Here is a 20,087-nt window from a genome sequence, read left to right as displayed (position 1 = left end):
ATGGACTCGTAACCGTGAGCCTTGACTATCCAGCTAGATTACGACGAGTTCCTGTATCAGGGGTACCCTCAAGAAAGGGGCTTAAGGTGATCAGGCACCAAAAGGCCAAAAGCCCAACAGCTACAAACATCCTAGAAATGACTCTGACGGTGTTGCGCGCCCACCGCCCGACCTCCCTTGGTTGGGAGGCAAGAGCCATGACTCGCCGGCTCAGCCAGCTTGGGGGCGGGGCCTGCAAGGGGCCCACAACGCCTCACCCACTCGTGGACTCAAGAAAACCTACGCCGTACGAGAGGCATTAAATGTAGGGCGTGGCCTCCCTGACCGCCCCCTGCCGGGGACATGACCAGGCAAGGGGAGCCGACCTTTAACCAGGGGTCTGAGGGTGAGGCTACACCCTTATGACCACTCAGAACAGCCTACTGGACGAGGCCACACACGGCCGTACACGCCCACGCGCCCCGGCATCATCATTGCCTTCGCCGTCAAGATCGAGACCATGCCACCATGCTAGGCCCAGTACGGTTCGGCAAGCGAGGTGGAACCCAATGGTAGATGTTACGGCGAGGAGCGACCGTAAGCGCACTAAAAAGGTTGGGGAAAGCAGGGACGAGCAGCACACCCTGTCCAGACCACTAATCAAGGCATGCACATTCATCACCAGTATGGACGTCAGCAATAGCTCCCGTCCCATTCACTACCATGGGGTTGGCGGATGGGACGGGGGCACGCCACGGAGCAAGCCGGGGCCATGCGTAAGCAGCTCACGCCGCACAAGAGCCACCGTAAAAGGCTTGCGAAGCTCACGACCAGCCAAGGGGATAGGACAAGGAAGCTGCTTGGTGCAAGGAAGACCCAACCATGCCACAACCCCGACCTCTGAGGTCGGGGACTCCTCAATTTCTCAATGTTGTTGCCCGATCCCTAGCCTATATAAAGGGAACCGGGCTTCCTTTCACTCTCTCGCATTTGACACATACACCCACACATCACATGAACATTTGCTTGCAAGCACCCCGTGGTAAGCCCAGTGCACTTGATCCAAGGAACACGACTCCTGCCGAAACTGGACGTAGGGATCTTCCCGAACCAGTATAGTTCCTAGTTTCTTGTGTGCTAGCCATCGGAAGTAAAGAGAGCGCGATGTAAAATCACTTGTCGGCGGTACAAAACATCGATAGTTGGCGCGCCAGGTAGGGGTAGTCGCACATTTCTCGCTAGCTTTCGATGGCCTCTTTCGGTCTCAGCGCCGGCGGTGGCACCGCCCCGGATGACACGATTCATTTCGCGAGCCTCGAGTTCACTAACGATGCTAGGGACGAGTTACAAGTCGTCCCTAGTTTTCTACCGGCTCAGACATTTCATTTCAGAAGTCTGGACTTCGTCGCCGACCAGCTAGGTCACCTGCACCTTCTCGAGGAGGGGTTCCCCATCCAGCCTGAGCTAGAGGGGGCACCGCTAAGAGCCAGCCCCGCCGTATTGCCCATCGATAGCGACACGCTAGCACGTCAGATCGACGTACACCTCTGGGTGGACCCTGAGCCCGAGGCATGCAAGCGCACCTTTATGCGCTGGCCAACATCTTCACCCAGCTCTCGGGGGGGGGGGGGGGTTCACTCCCCCCAGAGAGTGAGTTATGGGACCCTACGGTTCAACTATCGTATGGTCACCAGGACGCAACCTAGCTCTTCTAGATGGACCTCTAGTGCAGGCTCCACCCCAACCCTGCGAACCCCATGTTCATCGGTGAGCGCAGAGTACGCTCTAGAGTCCTTCCACGACCTCATGGAGATCCACTCCGTGAGCAGCTCCTCCTCGGAGATGGACCTCATCCACCGCGATAAACTGTTGAGGGAGTGCTTCATGGTGGAGCTCGCCGAGCATACCACTCCTGACGGGCAGCACGCACAGCCGATCCAGCGCACGCCGGAGAAGAGCGAGGCGTACCTCCGCGAAAAAGCGAAACGCCTCGCCGCCGAAGTGGCAGAGCTCGATGGCAAGCGCACCCAGCTAGAGTGCGAGCGCGTCGAGCTCGGCAAGCAGCACAGAGAACAGGCGCCCAGAGCGGCCCGCGACCATTCCCATCGTGTGCATGAGCAGATCATGCGCGATGAAGACGGAGTCCACTGCTTCGCCCGTGCCAGCTAGAATATTGCCACTGCGGCAATGATTCTGTGCTCAATCCCTGAGCCGTAGGACCTTGAGGGCTTGCGCATCCATCATGAGCTTAAAGGTTTTGCTCAAGACCGTGGTTGTCCAGCAGGCGGACAACTCCCTCCAACGGAGTCAAGAAGTGAGCAGCAGCCACCAGACGCGGAGTGCAGGTGACCCCCAGGGTTCCCGCGTGCCCGCCGCACCCGGAGGTGGCCAGCAGGAAGCTGGCCAACTCGCGGGAGGGGCGCTAGCGCCATGATGCCTCGTGGCCTCGGCGCACAGCCGCTTGGGCGGGGCGCACGACGTGCATCGCATGATCCAGGCATGGCGCCACGACGGATACTACGAGCGCTCATGCTCTCCAACCCCGGATAGCCCGAGGCCGAAGGTGTTTGGAGGAGCATACGCTCCGCGCCCTTCCCTGAGCACTTCCGCGCCTCGACCAACATCAGCAAGTATGCTGGGGACACAAAACCCAGTGTCTGGCTGGAGGACTACTGGCTCGCCTGCTGAGCCGGTGGCGCCAACGATGATGACTTCATCATCCAGTACCTGCCGATTTTCCTCGCAGATTCGGCTCGGGCATGGCTGGAATATCTCCAACCGGACTGCATCCACAGCTGGTCCGACCTCCATCGGATTTTCATCGGCAACTTTTAAGGTACGTACACCCGACCCGGCAACTCTTGGGACCTCAAGAGCTGCAAGCAGAAACCGGGGGAAACGCTCTGGGAATACGTCCGTCATTTCTCCCGGCAATGCAACGAGCTACCCAATGTGGTTAACGCTGGCGTGATCGGGTTGTTTATCCCAGGGACCACCTGTGAGACCCTCATCCACAAGCTCGGGTGCGCCAAGCCCTACTCCACCAAGGAGCTACTGGACATCACCACCAACCACGCCTACGGAGAGAAGGCGGTGGTCACGATCTTTGACAAGGGGAAGGGCGCCATCAGGCGCGATTGCGAGGGAGGAGGCAGCCCCTCCCGCCATGACGGCAAGAAAAAGAAGAACAAGAAGCACCACCAGGGCGACCTCGTGGTGGCCACCGACTGCCCTGGCAAGCAACAGAAGAGGGGAGGGGAAGCCCACCCCCGACCATTTCGAGAAAATGCTCAGGGACCATACCCGAACCACGGCTACCCTACGAAGCACCTCTACAAAGATTGCGACCTCATGAAGTGCTACCTGAGGGGCAACCTCAAGGTCGACGCTAAGGGGAAGCATCCACCTGACGCCAACGTCAACACCGGGGAGGAGGACACCTTCCCCGAACCCTGGGATTGCCGCATGATCTTCGGCGACTCAAACTTCTAAGGGAGCCGCAAGAGGAAGAACACGGCCAGGCAAGTATTAAATGCTGACCCTATCGTCCTAACCTACCTTAAGTGGTCGGATATAGAGATTATTTGACGGATCACCCCGACGACATCGGGGCGCCCGGGAGGCTTCCTCTTCTGGTGGCCCCGATCATCACCAACTCCCACCTGTCCAAGGTCCTCATGGATGAAAGCTCCAGCCTCAACATCATGTACATCGCTACCTTGGACGAGATGAAGATCCCGAGGTCGGAGCTTCGACCAACTGGGGCACCCTTCCACGGGGTCATCCCGGGGAAGTAGGCGGTCCGCCTGGGACAGATTGACCTGCCCGTCACATTTAGCACCCGCGCCAACTTCTACACCGAGATCCTCACCTTCGAAGTGGTCGACTTCAAAGGGTCCTACCACATTTTCTTTGGGAGGCCATGCTATGCCAAGTTTATGGCGATCCCGAACTACACCTATCTCAAGCTCAATTAGGATAGGCGGCACTACGGCTAGGTTAGGATGATATTTGGGGTTTTCAATTGGGCAGCATAACAGCTTAGGTGGGTTGGTATCTGGAGTTTTAGATTGGGCAGCATAACGGCTATGCTGGGAGGATATCTTAGATTTTGATTGGGCAGCATGATGGCTAGGTTGGGTTAGGGGTTAGGGTTTTAATCGTGTAGCATCTCAGCTAGAATGGGTCGGTATACGGAGTTTGGATTGGGTAGCATAAAGACTAGGTTTTTTGGAATAGGTTCTAGGAATAATTTGGGTGCTAGGTGGTGCGTACAAGTTTCAAGGTTCAAGGAAACATGTACGACAAGTTCGGCTTCGACCCTACGGAAGGTGGAGTTGGCCAAGTTTCCTTATCTAGGGTAGGGGTGGCTAGAGGCCGCACGACATCCTCTTCTTCGACCCGTTTGGCACCTAGGGGTTAGGGCACGACAGCGGGTGAAGGCAATGCGGCATCTTTCCTAATAAGATGGGGGCTCTAAGACCTTAATATAGGAAGGTGACATTTGATGTACACTGTAAAGGGTTTTTCTATTATGCGAGAGGAGGCTATTTTGGGAAAGGGTTCTAATGAGATGAACTATGGTAAATGATGGCATGACTAGTATTAGAATGATCCCTAGTGTTTTTGGAAATTTTTGGGGAATTTTTGGAAAAGAGGAAAGGCTTGAAGTGGACTTTGGGGTACACAAGCCAGGTGGATATAGCATTTTTGGAGGGGGCTGACGCTGGGGAGGGGACTTCTACTGCTACTGTTTGGTGGACCAGCTCCGTAGCCCGGTGGACCAGGGTGTGGCCGTGCGTGGGGTTTATGTGGATTGGTTTCATGGAGAGAGGAGAGAGTGGATGGGTGGATGGCGTGGGCGCCGTTAGGTGCGAGCCTCGCCTGTTGGTCAACAGAGAGAGAGGGGGAGGCACACGGACTAGGATGGGATGGGAGACGGTAGGTGCTCGTCTTCCTCCTCACGCCTTGCCGCCATGGGCGTGGGCTCGAGCTCGGGCCAAGCCATGGCCCGACAACTCTACCTCCTCTCTGGCCTAGCAGAGGGCACAGGAAGGGAGAGAGGGAGGTGGCGAGCACGGCCGGGTGGCTGGGGAGTAACAGAAAGGGGAGGGAAGAGCGCGACATTTGAGGGACAGGGCCTGGCCTGCCTCTTTGTCGCACTGAGGAGCAGGGAACTCCGGCGGGGGGATGAGGCACCTTTTATAGGCAGGCCGGCGGCGTGGGAGGCGTCCACGTCGCTCGGGTGGATGAGGCTGGGTGGGTGGCGTGGCGATGAAGGAAGGGGAGGGGGAGGGTTGCACGGTGGCCGAGAATAGTGGCACGCAGGCGGTCGGGAATAGTGGCACGCGGGCGGCCAGGAATAGTGGTAGGAAAGGAGAGGGGCTGCTTGGTGGCTAAGGAAGGAAGGGGGAAGAGGTGGCAACCGGTGGGGATAGGCTTGATCGGGAGGGATGGCCGGCAATGATGGCGGTGGCGGGTGGGAGTGTTGGCAGGGATGAGGTCGCGAGGGACGATAAGGAAGAGGGGGAGAGCTTGCTTGGGGCCGAAGCGAGCCAGGGGGAGTGCATCTAGGTGGTGGCTTGTGGCATGGCGGCATGCGCCCGGGGTGGCGGCGGTGCGCGGCAGCGGGGAGGCAACAACGCCGGGGCGGCGGTGGTTCTGTGCTGTGTGGGTGGCAAGCGGGGGCAGGCTGGGTCGTGGCACGTTGGGCCAAGGAGGTAGGCTACATGCGTGTGGGTCGGCATGTGCGCGTTGGGCTAGAGGGAAGGGAGGCGGGAGAAGAGGAGGTGGGTTGGGCCGAAAGGGTGAGGAGACTGATTGCGAGGTTGTTGGCCTGGTAAGGTTTAAAAGAGTTTCCTATTTGTTTGAATAGAGTTTGGAAACCATTTCAAATGTGATTTAGACTTAAGGTGTAAACTTAGGGTAGGCATGGAAATAGAACTTTTGAGGGAGTTTTGGGTTTGATATCTAAGATTGGGCATAACCTTATAAGGGTTTGGACATAATTAATATCCAATTTAACTTTGAATATTACTCTTAAAGTTTCCTAGAGGAAAGATATTTGGGAGAATTTGTTTCTAGGATTCTTAGGAAGGAGGGAAGGTTTCCTGAAACAATCAAATGCGGCACTCATGTTGATTTAATGCATGATTTATTTGTAAAAAGATTTTGAATGTTTAGGAAAAGAGAGAATATGTTTAATTTAAAGAAAATTTTAAATCCGTATTTTTAAATGCTCTAAAAAGGTGGGATGTTACAGTGGCGGCAGCGGGTTGAGTGGTGGGGGAGGGGGATTCGGTAGCAGGGCCGCGTGATGGAGTTGGGTAGGGTTTTGTGGTGGGGGAGGGAGGGGTTCGGCAGCGGGCCACGTGCTGGAGTCGGATAGGTTTTTGTGGCGGTGGCAGGTTGAGTGGTAGGGGAAGGGATTCGGTAGCGGGGACGCGTGCTGGAGCTGGGTAGGGTTTTGTGGCGGTGGTGGGTTGAGTGGTGGGGGAGGGGGATTCGGTACGCGCTAGAGCCGGGCAGGGTTTTGTGGCGGCGGTAGTGGGGTCGCGCGCTGGAGCCGAGTAGGGTTTTGTGGCTGTGGTGGGGTAAGGGGCAGCTAGCGCGGATTGAACGGATAATGTTGATGGTGGGGGAGGAGATAAGGAGGTTACATGGTTGATTTGTGATGTTGGTTTTAAATCGAACCGACCAAAATTCGAACCGACCAAAATTTGTGTGTGTGTGGGGGGGGTTGGGAGGGGGGGGTTAACCCGGCTACATTATATGCATGAGTCGGATAGGTTTTTGTGGCGGTGGGAGGTTGAGTGGTAGGGGAAGGGATTCGGTAGCGGGGACGCGTGCTGGAGCTGGGTAGGGTTTTGTGGCGGCGGTGGGTTGAGTGGTGGGGGAGGGGGATTCGGTACGCGCTAGAGCCGGGCAGGGTTTTGTGGCGGCGGTAGTGGGGTCGCGCGCTGGAGCCGAGTAGGGTTTTGTGGCTGTGGTGGGGTAAGGGGCAGCTAGCGCGGATTGAACGGATAATGTTGATGGTGGGGGAGGAGATAAGGAGGTTACATGGTTGATTTGTGATGTTGGTTTTAAATCGAACCGACCAAAATTCGAACCGACCAAAATTTTTGTGTGTGGGGGGGGGGGAGGGGGGGTTTAACCCGGCTACATTATATGCATGATACATCCCCTTTCTTAATATGTGCAGAGGCGCACGTGTACCTGTGGGCTCGGCGGTGTGGATGCGGTAAATAATAGAGTAGGAAAATTCGTTGTTTTAAAGACGTACAATATTCATGCTGGAGCGAGAGGATGAAGTAACTATTTCTATTGCTGGAGGAGTAGGACAATAAGCCATTAATAATTTTAGGTTTACTCTTTTGACATCTACACCATTATGTTTTACACACAAGCCACTAGAGAAGCGATCAGAAGGAGAATTGGAGCAGGGAGGGATCGGAGAACAAGAATTTGGGGATCGAAGAGCATGAGGAGGGACAGTTTAGGAGAAGTCAATTCCACGTTTCTTTCCTTTATTTACTCACGTACGCCACCTACTTGGGCTGTACCCATTCCGGACCCATGAATCTCCTGTTGGGCCGTCTCACGTGAGGTTGCCTTCTCGGCTGGCCCATCAGTAGTACCGCAGGAGCAGGACCTTCGGTAGAAGTAGCAGCAGCAGCTAGCATCTAGCAGGCAGTACCAGGTCGAGCGGGTCAAAGCTCTCTGCACCCCTATAGAGCGGCCGAGCGGGTCGTCGATGACGACGACGACGACCTCCCCGGCCGGGGCCTGCAGCCCTGCAGGAGTGCAGAGAGCGGGAATGGATCCCAGTTTTAGAACAGGTTGAGGAACATAAACAAACGGCTTTAGAACAGGTTGAGGGGCAAAAAGGAACAATACATATGTAGATCACAAAGTGCAGTTGCTTCACTATATCTTGCAAGAATCTCCATTCAAGGTGCAGCGGAAGATACGGTGAGATCCTGGAATTCAGGACTGCACCATCAAACTTTACAGATCATTCGGAAAACTTCATCTGCTCAGTCCCAGAAGGAAATTTGCGGCAGCTGAGTAATCAGGCAATGCCATTATGTCAATAGTGTTTTCGCATCACCATAATAATCAGAAATGAGAAAGAAATAACAAATCTATCTACTGCGTGTACCCTCAAATATGAGAGTGCCCCGGTGCCTCAGTCCATCCTAAAGGAGAAGCCTACTACCAGATATCCCATAAATACAAGCATACAAGGGATATGCATATAAAGACTTCTCTGGAGCCAATACAAATGGGCAGCGGTACAATCTTTACATGGAGCAGCAGCTTTCTTCGGGTATAATCCACTATCCCAGTCCATCATGGTGGTGAATGACAATGCTGAAATACTCATGACCTCTTTGGCATTGATGAGCAAAGGCGAGAATACAGCGAAGTATTCCGCACGATAAGATAGACGATGAATGCAAGGTAAACAACCAGCACAACACACAAGCTTGAGCGAAGCACTGCACCCCGGACATCAGTAATGTAGAATGAAACGATAAGATATCCATTGATAAGCATTAGAAAGACCGTAACAATCCAGCTAATCACCTGAGAGCACAAAAGGTGTTAATATAGCAAATTAGGCTGGGCGGTGTTACTAATTGTGTAAAGGAGCCTCATGCCATCAGAGAAAGAACAACAGGTTAACTACGTCTTCGATTAACTGTGAGTTAGGCGAACCATATTGAACAAGGTACATACAAATGCATGTACACAGAATAACCTGTAAATGATATAAGAGTTCTCATGCCTGGGTAAGTTCTATGGCATAAAACATTGAAGAATCATGTTAAGGCGTCTCGATTAATAACACAACTAAGACCAGAAATTGAAACTAGGCATTCTTCTATTAAGGAAAGAACTTAAGGATTCCCATCAGCTTCTAGTTCTTTCAGATACTGAAATAAAACAGCACAGTGAAATAACATATCATGGTCTCATGCAGAAATAATCAATTGGTCATTAACTACCTTCAAACATGATTTTTTAATGAACAAAACTCAAAGAAAAAAAACTTACTTTGGTGATGGGACCAACTACGAATGATCCCATGACTTGTTCCTTTGAAACAAGGGTGATGAGAGGTATTAGTGCAAATGGAATCTGTATGGACTGAAGAACATTGAGTGATTCATTCAGAATATCCATCGTAGGATCTTCAGTATCAAAAAACAGAGCCACAATCATAGTTGGAATAATGGCGAAACTTCGAGTAATCATTGCTCGTAGCCACTTCTTCAGTCGAAGATTAAGGAAACCTCCCATAACAAATTGGCCTGCGTATGTGCCAGTAATCGTGCTACTCTGTCCAGATGCTAACAAACCAATAGCCCAGATATAGAGGATGGGAAAGAATGCAGTTCCGTATTTTTCCTGTAAGTACTGCCCGGCATTCTCAAGACCTATATTACCAGCCTGTTCAGTCCCATAAAATCCTTTGGCAAAAACCGTTGTGACACAGATATTAATAAAGAAGGACACAATGAGTGCAAGAATTGACTCAATGTTGTAGTAGTACACTGCTTCTTGAACACGGGATTTCTTGTTTGTGTCAATCTTCCTGGACTGCACTAGGGCGGAATGCAAGAAAACATTGTGAGGCATGATGATGCAGCCCACAATTCCAACGGCCTGCTTAATGGTCTTTGAACTCAACTTTGGAACCACCAAACCTGCATAAGTAATTGAATGAGCAAACTCCTATGATTCTCAAGGATACAATATAAAGAAAAGCATTCTGCCCACATGTTAGAGTGAGCGTTACCAATGAGAAGTTCCTTTCCACTAGGCTTCGTTTCACCAAACATGACCGCAAATGACACAGCCATGGTTGCAATCAATACAGCAAAAAATGCTTCCAGTTTTCTCACACCATAATTCTCCAGGAAGAGAAAGATGAAGCTGTCATCAGGAAAAATACCATATGAGTCACATCTATCAGTTTTGCTAAATAGTTCTTAATCATAGAAAGTGGGGAAAGGCAGTTAGCAACACACAAACAATGTGTTAGTCAATATTCAGATAAGCTTTGAGTAACAGACAAAAGAAGAACTGTTGTCATTTCATCGTAGCGAGGTGATTTATTTAGCAGAACTGTTTATCAACTATTATTTAATCGTTTCTCTTACTTTCAATGTTACCAATCTCACCATCTAAATGCACCTAACCTTGTTTAGCAATCAGTAACACACAAGGAAGAGGTTTGACCAAGGGAGCAGATATGCAGCAAGTAGTAATGTACGGATAGTAGACAAGGATATGTCCCTAGTTTAATCAATAATCCCAGATAATGGGTACAAGTCTTTAACGGAAGAGAAAAAAAGAAGTATTAAAGCAACCAATAAGCATAAATATCCTCTGACCCAAATAAAGTGATTGCGACCACCGTTGCCCAATAGCTCATAAAGATTCTACAGCCTGCTGGCCCAATCATGCCGGCGTCGACCAAACCAACAGATGAAGCATGTTTTTAAAGTAGAGAGAAAGCAGAGTACGCAAGCAGCAACAATTTCAGGACGCAACCTAATTTGATCAGCGAGCAGAACATAAGCATCTCCAGAAGCTACATCAAAACTCGACCAAGTGCAACAACCCTTAGCCGATAACGAAGCAGATTAAAATACCAAAAACTGCAATTCTTAATACCAGGGATACTTTTATCCAGACTTTTTCTGCATCCAAACAATATGTGAGTGCATTCAGGAGAGCAAAAGCCGTTTTCAGATGGTAGGCATTAGCACACTAATTGAATAGAAACAACCACAAACGATGCCCCCAAAGCACTAAACTTTGAGCAGCAAAGCAACACCAGGAAGCCAACAAGAGGAGTGATCCCACTCGAAATCGATTGACTCCAAGCACACTACACCAAAGAACGCAAGCTTTATTACCTAAAGATAGACGGGACCAAAAGAATCCAAAGCAGAGATCGGATGACAAAGCATTGGACAAAAACACTGAATTGTGCGAAGAGGAGGCATCAGCTTTCCTGAGATGCCATCCGTTCATGTTCCAACATAAGAAAGCAATAGTTCTACTAGCTGCATCAACTCATCAACAGAACGCAACAAAAACTATTATGACCGTAGTTCAGGAGACGAAGAACAGTGATGAGCGGACAAAGCTCCAACTCAATCAACTAGAGGAAGGCATACGTAAGAAAGAATTTTCCAATCCCCAAGCAGTCAACAGAATCTAAACGCTTGCTCGTGAATTTTACTGATCAAAGCCACGAAATAAGCAGAAATCAAGTCAGTTCATTCAATCAACAATGAACCCAAAGAAAATCTAGGACTTGGGTTCAGAACACACAGAGTGGAAAGGACAAAAACGTAAGCAACTTACCAATCGAGAGCGGTGATGACGACGCCGCCCCAGAGCGGCACAGTGCCTCCCGACAGGATCTTGATGGCAATCGCGCTGCCAATCACTTCCTGTATGTCGGCGCCGACGAGCGCGAGCTCGGTCATGGCCCAGAGCGCGCGCGTGGCCCAGGGCGGGTACTCCTCGCGGCAGAGCTCGGCGAGGTGCTTCCCCGTGGCCACCCCGAGCCGCGCGGACAGCAGCTGCACAAGCGCGCCCATGACCGTCGCCCACAGGAGCAGCCACAGCAGCTGGTACCCCGCGGCGGCGCCCGCCTGCAGGTCCCCCTCCAGGTTTCCCGGGTCGAGGAACGCGATGCACATGAGGAAGCCCGGGCCCGTGAAGCGCCAGAGCTTCCGCCAGGAGAAGGGCGGGCGCGACGGCGGCCCGCCGTCGTCGGCTTCGGCGTCGGAGTCCGAGATGGAGATGGAGACCTTGTCGTCGGAGTCGTAGGCGCGCTCCTCGTACTCGTCGTGCGAGGCGGAGGCAGCGGCGGCGGCGGAGCCCCCGCCCCCGCCGGGGAGGAGGCTCTCGTTGAGGTCGCGGGACGCCATGGGGGATGCGCGTGTGGGCGAGGCCGAGTGGGGTGCAGGGGTTGAGCGAGTGGGAGGTTGGGGCCGGAAGTTATGCTCCGGGAATCATGATTGGTTTGATGGTTTCTTCGAGAATTTGTACTGTTTTTAAACGATATTTTATACTCTAGTAGTTTATCTTTATCTGTCGCTGGCAGTTTTCATTTTTACAATAATCTGTGCATTTCTGCGTTCGTTTTTAATAGGCATATTAATATTTAAAAGTCTTTTGATTCTTACTTTAGTATAAGTTTCATATTAAAAGATCCTTGGAAGGCATATATGTTCATATAACTGATGTACTAAGCGTTCATATAATCTGATTAATTATTGATCAAATTTTATAAAGCTTACTGATTTCAAACGGAGAGAATAGTAGTTTCCATTGGAAGTGTTCCGTCACGCACACCTACTGATTGCAGAGCGCGTGCTGGACTCCGTCACCTGCATACATGACACAAACATTTGTGCTTGTTCTTCGTAGCCCTTTTGCAGCCGCGCGGAATCGGCTTTCCATCGAGACGACGACGCGTTTCCCATCGAGAGGTCGAGACCGCCGGTCGCTCGTGTAGAGCGGCGATCCGCGCGCCCCCCATGCGTGCATCATCGTACTAGTGCCCCGAAAATCCCAACCGGAGGTTCTGTTACCCGGTGGGCATTTTCAGCTGCCATTGAATCTCAAATCAACGGCAGAACAGAGGATGACAGGTGAGGAGGGAGATGAGTAATTAGTGGATGCATTAAGGCATTTAATGATTCTTTGTCCGTCTGTTCTCAGCGTACTATCACCTGATGGCCGACACTCCCTCTTCCCCATCGGCGAATCTCCACCATTCTCAGGGCCGGATCTCCTCTGCGCGCATCCGTGGAGACTGGATTCGTGGAGGGACGACCTGCTCATTGTGGATCTACATGCTCCATGCCTAGCCATGGAGGCACACGAGATCGGACGAGGCTTTTGTGAGATTCCCCTCCCCCTCCCCGAACAGAGGAGAAGAAAATGGATTCCTTGTGACGAGCGAGCTCCTCCGCGCGAATCCATGATGAGTGAGCTCCACCATGGTGAATAGCGGCGGCAGCAGTATCCATCGGCACCTTCCCCAACAATATTCTCGACGGCTCTGCTGAGGCATTTTCAACTGGGAGTGTCTATAGCTCACCCAGGTGAAACAGAGACTCTCTTCACATGAATTTCTGAGCCATTGGATATAAAATCGGCGGCTCAGATCCCTCCTCTCTCTCCCTTATCTCCTTTCCCCACCCTCTTCTTCTTCCTCCCCCACCCCTCCGCTGCCCGCCGCCCAGGCCCTCCCCCACCCCTCCGACATGGGCGGGCTGGCGCGGAGCTCCAGCGGACCCTAGCCCGCCCCCGTTGGCCGCCTCCTACCCCTCCCGCCGCTGCCGTCACCATCGACGCCCTCGTCCTGGCACCGCCCAACCGCCATCCTCCGCCACCCGACCGGCGGCGCCCCTGCCCCTGTGCCTCGCCGCCCTCGCGCCCGCCACCTCTGCCGGCCGGCCTGCTACCGCCAGTCCTCCAAGCAGCCCCACCCCAACAACCCCCGAACCCCTAACCTCGCCAGAATCTCGCCAGAGTTGGAGAAGAAAGAGGGATGGGGGTGAAGAAAAATTTAGGTGAGGTGGGGCTCTATTTCACTCGGGTGAGATTTAGCTTTCCCTTCTCAATTTGATGTTGTTGCCGTGATTTGCAATATTCGTGTTCGTGGCTGAGATAAAATGCTTGTTGCTGGGATTTGGGGAAATTTTCAGTGTTATGGAATGTCATTTGAATCTGTTCACGTGTTTGAGATTTTCCATGAACATTCCTGGTGATGCTTGAGATTTATATAAACTGGATGCCTGAAATTTAAACTGTGTTGAAATTTGCTATGAGTATGAAAATATTTTATATTGTTTTGATTCTTTTTACCAATATAAAATGGAAGGGAAACTGTCAAGTTGTAGGATGGCAGATTTTTTGGTGCCATGAGATTTTGAAAATATGTCATCGTGGACACGGATGAAAGAGAGTACAATTGGCAAGACTACCTGTGAAAACAAAAAAAGAATTTTTCACAGTATCGTTAACAATAATATTAATGCCATAATTTAATTGAAAAAATAGCATATATGAAAAAGTATTTTATAAAATATATATAACATTGAGCAATGTAACCTCGGTGTCCATTTTTCACTAATCTATATTCATAGAAATACCCGTGCGTTGCTACGAGTTTTTACTTACTCTCACGTTATTATTCAATTATTCCTAATATGTTAGTGTTGACACCGGATTTTGACCAATCCTATAAATTCGGAGTACAAGATAATTAGAGTCACGTACAACAATAAGAAGCTAGCATGCTTGTATATGGGCACGGAGTCCAAATCGACTTCATTGGATTGATCAGCAAGGAGAGGCAAGGATGATATAAAGGAAAGGCCAGCACGTATGGATAAAAATGATTAGAATATACAACATGGATTCTGGTGCACTTTGCATGCCATGCGTGGGAGGCTTCTAGAATAATTATGCATGCGTCCGTACAGGAGATTATTTCATAGAATAAAATATTTTAGAGATAGAGTTGGGTTAGTTAGAGATAGAGTTTTTTATTAGAAAAGATTGTGTACGTGACTTGCCTTGTGCGTGGTTAGATGCCAATTATGTAACGTCCGCCCTATAAATATAGAGGGACGTGGCCATTGTAAAGAATCATCACATGATCAATAATACAACACATTTACCTTTACCTTTCGGCTTCACGCCATTGCCCAAGGAGTAGGAGTAATGTAGATTCTCGACGAGTTCCTTCTAGCAAGCTGGGCTGCATCGACCTCGATCTCCGCCGAGCTGCAAGTTCCATCACCAGGTGTTCTAGGCTTTAACCACCGGGCGCATCGCTGTGGTTTCGTCTAGTTTCATCTACCAGTTATCGAGTATCTTGGATCTTTGACTTACGGCGCATCGCTTCTGTCTCGATCTACGGTATTCACCAGTTATCCCGCCTTGATTAAGCTTGCATCGGCTGATATTTATCTGTTCTTTCGTCTTGCCGTTCAGTTTGCTTTAATTAGCTTTAGATCGGTTCATCATAGACGATAGATCATTTAATAGCATGTTGCATCTTAATCTTGGTTACCCCTTTGAGTGCTGTTGGGAGTAAGTTCCATTGTGATTGGATTCATCAGCTGGCGGGTTCAGATTAACGTCCTGCTAAATATTTCTATACTGCAACTACCGGGCGCATCGCTGTGGTTTCACCTAAAAATATTGGTGGTGATGTTAGTTTAGATCTCATCGGCTTGTGGCTCTAGCTATGGTGGAGCAACAACTCAACAGCATCGTGTTTCCTATCGGCCGTATGGCTGATGGTTATTGTAAATTATATTAAATCAGCCCGATCGGCCGACTCCATCGAACTTCGAGAGAATTATCTCCACCTTGTCAGTTGAATGGTCAAACTGACTGGCACACCTGCGCACACCATGCGCGCCGATTTGGATTCTGCACTGGAGTTAAACAGATCTCCCAGTTGCTGGTTACTGCACCAAGTTTTGGTGTCAACAGTTAGCTTCGCTTCACAATATGTTGGTGCATTGTCCATAGTATTCCTCTCTTTGCAAGTATAGTAGTAGAAGACATTTATGGGTGGTTTGATGCCATCTATTTATTACGTGAGATCCACACATGGAAATAAAAAAATCACCGCTTAACCCCGTACACATCGTCATCTAGCCAGTCGTTGCCTCTTCATCCATCGGCACCACTCACATATTGCCCCATCCCGTCGCCCAGGTGCTGCGAATTTTGCCGTCCTCGCCGTCGCCCAGGTGCTGCGCATTTTGCCGTCCTCACCGTGCCTAGCCTCATTTCTGCTTCGAGCGCTAGGCCACACCGCCTCTGGCCGTCATGACCAGAAGTGCGTTCTCTACTTCTTCTCATTTCTATTCCCTTCCCTTCTTTATACTACCGAAAAGATATGACGATTTACTACTTAAAAGTCATGCCTAATGTAATTTTGCATTTCATTTAATGCCATTCTCACCTCTATAAAGTACCTCTATATGCGTTTTGTCTTTGTTAAGGGCTATGCTGTAAATTGGCAAAGATATTTCTCATCTCCCTTCTCTCCTGTTGACTTGTTTCTTGTGTCTCCCGTTCCCATCTCTCTTCATGATCCCGATCCTCTCTCTGCGACCCTGATCCCTGCTCTATCTCTCGCTGATCAGCAAGGGAACAAGGAACGGGGCCAGCGACAGGTAGCTCGGCGTGGGCAGCGGTTCGGGTGCCAGTGTGTGGCGGCCCTTCCTGCGGTGGCCAACTCGAGCGAGCGGCTCGGCGACCGACAAGCGGCGCTGCGCGGGCAACTTCTTGGCCAGTGCGCGACGGCCAACGCAGGCAGGCGGCTCGGCGGGGTGGAGGTGGATAAGAGCGGCAACTGTGGGGGAGTTGCAGTAGCAACGACGGTCGTGGAGTTCAATTCAGGAACCACGCCTCCCTCTCCTTCTCCTCCGCCGGATCCGGCTGGCCCCCACTCCCTCTCCCCTAGCTCCTCCTCCCTCTCCCCTAACCAAGGCGGGTGGCAGGTGCAAGCCGGGTGGCGTGTGGCGGGGCGGCGCGGCCGTGGCGAGCGGACGGCAGCTGGACACAGTGGACAAGACCGAGAGTTGACTATATTTACCACAATGACCCACATGTCAATGAGATTAAGTTGGACCAAATTAAAAAAGTGGGCAGAAGCGGTCCACACTTTATAAATAGGTATAGATAAAGAAATGGAGCTTGATTAGTTTTAGGCCCTGTTTGGCACGGCTCCACTCCTAAACTCCAGCAACTCCATCAAAAAATTCAGCCAAACATCCCAACTCCAAAACTCCATGGAGTTGCCAACTCCATGGAGGTGGAGTTTTGGAGCACCTCTTTTGCTGCTCCAGAAACCTCTCTTTTGAACCTCCTCGTGGAGTTGGTGGGTAATTACCCACCAATGCCACTGGTTACACAAAAAAACGTTTCATTCTATTCTCCCTTCTATTCTCCCGAGCCCCACTCACCGCCAGAGCCCCGCCCGTCGCCGCCCCCGTGGCTGGCCGGCCCCGTCGCCGCCCCGCCGCCCAGACCCGCCGCCTGTCGCCGCCAGAGCCCCGCCCGTCGCTACCCCCCGTGGCCGGCCGACCCCGCTGCCCGTCGCCGCCCGGACCCGCCGCTTGTCGCTGCCCCAGCCCCGCCCGTTGCCGTCCCGCCACCCAGCCCCAGCCCCGCCCGTCGCCCGTCGCCGCCTGTCGCCGCCCGTCGCCGCCTGTCGCCGCCCGTCGCCGCCTGTCGCCGCCTGTCGCCGCCCAAGCTGCCCCGCCGCCCGTCGCCGCCCAACGCCGCCTGTCGCCGCCCAGCCCCACCACCCACCCCGCCGCCCGTCGCCGCCCACCCCGCCGCCCGTCTTGCCCCGACTGGAAAAACTATCCAGGGGAAGAAGAAGATGGGATAGAGAGGATGACAAGTGGGGTCTTAATTGGGGGGGGGGCAACAATGGCAATTCACACTGAAATCGATATTTTTTTGGAGCTGAGAGCACCCATCTAGCCAAACACCCTATTTTAGTTATGGAGTTTTGGAGCGCAGCTGACTCCACGTGGAGTTCTGGAGTGGAGCAGCTCCACCCGAAGTGGGAGCCATGCCAAACAGGGCCTTAATAGTACGCGCATGCACTACTTATCCGCACACGTGTCGTGTTTTAGAAACCACCGCCCCGGCACACAACCACCGACTTGTCTGATCCACTAGTGCCCGAGGAGCGAGTGGTTCGCTTGCACGGGCACGAGCACGAGCACGAGCCAGGCAGCTGGGCGCATCACGCGTCGCCGCACAAGGGCGGCGTGCCCAGTGAGAGTCTTGTCTTCCAAGGTCGTGTGATTCCGGCATGATTTGCCACTTGCCGATCCAATCGGAGGGCTCCATCTGAAACGACCACGGTTACATGAGGCCAGGGGGCCGGGGCTGGACCGCGTCGCGCGCAACCCTGGCGTGGCGTCGAATCTCTCTCGTAATTTTCAGTCACAGCGAAGGGAAACGAACGGTGAACGTGAAAACTGCTTCCTAGATTCACTGACGATTACAGAGAGAAGAGAAAAGAGTGTGGTTACCTGCTTCTGTTGGTTTGTTCTGCCACGTGCAACGGCTAGGCGTCAGATACGTGCATCCAAGCTGCAGCGTACGGCGATACCGGCACCACCCGTAGAAAAACCACATCGTGCCGTGCCCTGACAAGGTGACAAGGAGGTCACCAGCGCACGTTCAACGCAATGTTAGCCGTAGCATACTAGCCAGCCAGAACAAGTAACACCCATGAAGAATGCTGCGTCGTGGTTGGTAGGCCAGCCAAACCTCACCTCGAAGCACGTGCAGTCCGACCAAGCAGTGGGCGCAGTTTGTTCAACCTCTTGCGAAATTTCTTCCTATCTCTCCTCTCTTCCCATAAAAAAAAACTTATCAAATCAGTAAAATTGCTGATGTGGTACGGAGTTTAATGCCCATAAAATTTTCACTAAAACTTCTATTGAGACGGGCCTAAATGGCTGCTGCCTGTGATTGTAGTTTTGTTGCGTCACGCGAGAACTCCGCGTCCGCGGGGACCTCCGATCTGGCTGGTTGCGTTGGCCTCTGCGGACGGACGTGGCGGACACGCGGGATGAGGCGTCTCCCGTGGGGCCCGGAGACCAGCGAGAGAAGAGTTGGTGTGCCCCGCCCGCATGGGCCGCATGGCGGCGCTCTCGCCACCGGCCAGGCCGTGGCGGCGGCGTGGCGCCACGGGCGTGCCTCGTGCTCTGCTTGTTTTGACTACGGCTCTGGTGGCTCTGGACGAAGAAGTGTTCTGATCTGATCCCCAGTAAAGCTACTGGTCTAGTAGGGGAATTTAATACTTGTATACACCCCGTTCGTGCGTGGTGTTGCCGTGAGAGCCGAAACTGTCCCACCCCAAGCGGATGCTTCTTCCCTTCGCATGCTTCGTGTGGCTAGGCGCTGAGGCCGCTGGCCGTGATGGGAACAAGCTACAGGCCGTGCAACGCGACGGGGGCTATTCATGAGCGCCGCGACAATCTCGCGTGTCCAGCTCGTGTGATCAGGATCACGTAGACGCTTGAAGAGGCCAGGCACTGGCGGTTGTACTGAAATTTTTGGCTACTTGGCGCGTCACAATCCCAGGCGATTAAAATAACTGGTAGTGGTAGCTTTCTTGTTTTTCTTCGGAGCAATGTGTTGATAGTAGGACTATTGTAACTCCACATATACACGCTGGATTTTCAAATTAATGTCATTGGTACAAATAATCGTTGCCGCTCCAACACACAGCATGTATGAAGAATTCATCCACAGAATACAAAGTTAGCAACTCAAACAGCCCGCGGAAACATAGCAACCTTGAAGTTACGATACGTGCCGGGCAGTGCAATGATGCGTGGTATCACAGTGGAGTGGAGGTCATCCATCTTCCTGTAGTCCTGTTGCGATGGAACGGAGGGAGTATCTTCCTCGTCAGCACCAGGGAGGTGCTGCTTTTTATCAACGACGACCACAGTTACTTGCGATCTATTCATTCATACCTTTCCGGTGAACGTATCTGCACCTAACACTATGGTGCATGGTTGGCAGCGCAATAAGATAACCAAGCATGTGCGGCGCACGATAGAACCAGAGAAGACGGCGGCTCAGGCGTCTACTTGGAAAACATGACAAGTGAACAATCTAGGAGGCTATCCTATTCTGGATAACACAAGGCTGCGTGCACTTTCTTGTGTGGAACGCTGGATAACACAAGGCTGCGTGCACTTTCTTGTGTGGAACGCTGCATGCAAAGATGACGAGTCAGCCCTTGTTTACTTCACCCCCAACTCACAACTTTGGTACTATGCAAAAAGAAGATTTCCCATCACATCAAACTTGCGGTACATGTATGGAGTACCAAATGTAGATGAAATTAAAAACTAATTGCACAGTTTTGTTGTACTTTGCGAGATGAATCTTTTGAGCATAATTAGTCAATGTTTGGACAATAATTCACAAATACAAACGGAACGTTACAGTGTGCTACAGTGTCAGCACAATAATTTGGCACCTCCCAATTTGGCCAACTAAAC

At 51.8% G+C, this 20,087-nt stretch overlaps 1 protein-coding gene across 1 annotated transcript; it reads right to left on the bottom strand.

The window, feature by feature from the left end:
- Positions 1–8,024: 8,024 nt before the first annotated feature.
- On the bottom strand, positions 8,025–12,002 carry LOC117839155 (metal transporter Nramp2). Its single transcript, XM_034719423.2, has 4 exons — positions 11,365–12,002; positions 9,785–9,921; positions 9,040–9,692; positions 8,025–8,568 (listed from the first exon to the last, which is right to left on the bottom strand). Exons 1-4 carry the CDS (start codon positions 11,934–11,936, stop codon positions 8,362–8,364), a joined length of 1,569 nt encoding a protein of 522 aa, XP_034575314.1. The 5' UTR covers positions 11,937–12,002; the 3' UTR covers positions 8,025–8,361.
- Between the last annotated feature and the right edge of the window lie 8,085 nt (positions 12,003–20,087).

The sequence above is a fragment of the Setaria viridis genome, chromosome 9, assembly GCF_005286985.2.
Source record: "Setaria viridis chromosome 9, Setaria_viridis_v4.0, whole genome shotgun sequence".
Classification (NCBI taxonomy): Eukaryota; Viridiplantae; Streptophyta; class Magnoliopsida; order Poales; family Poaceae; genus Setaria; species Setaria viridis.
This window is presented reverse-complemented; position numbering and strand designations above follow the sequence as displayed.

What these genes read in the sequence shown, in the direction of transcription:
- LOC117839155 (XM_034719423.2), bottom strand. Translation starts at nt 11,936, where the DNA reads ATGGCGTCCCGCGACCTCAACGAGAGCCTCCTCCCCGGCGGGGGCGGG. An exon ending in TGGAAAGGAACTTCTCATTG is followed by an intron (nt 9,693 to 9,784) that starts GTAACGCTCACT and finishes TTACTTATGCAG; the next exon opens with GTTTGGTGGTTCCAAAGTTG. An exon ending in TAGTTGGTCCCATCACCAAA is followed by an intron (nt 8,569 to 9,039) that starts GTAAGTTTTTTT and finishes TTGTGCTCTCAG; the next exon opens with GTGATTAGCTGGATTGTTAC.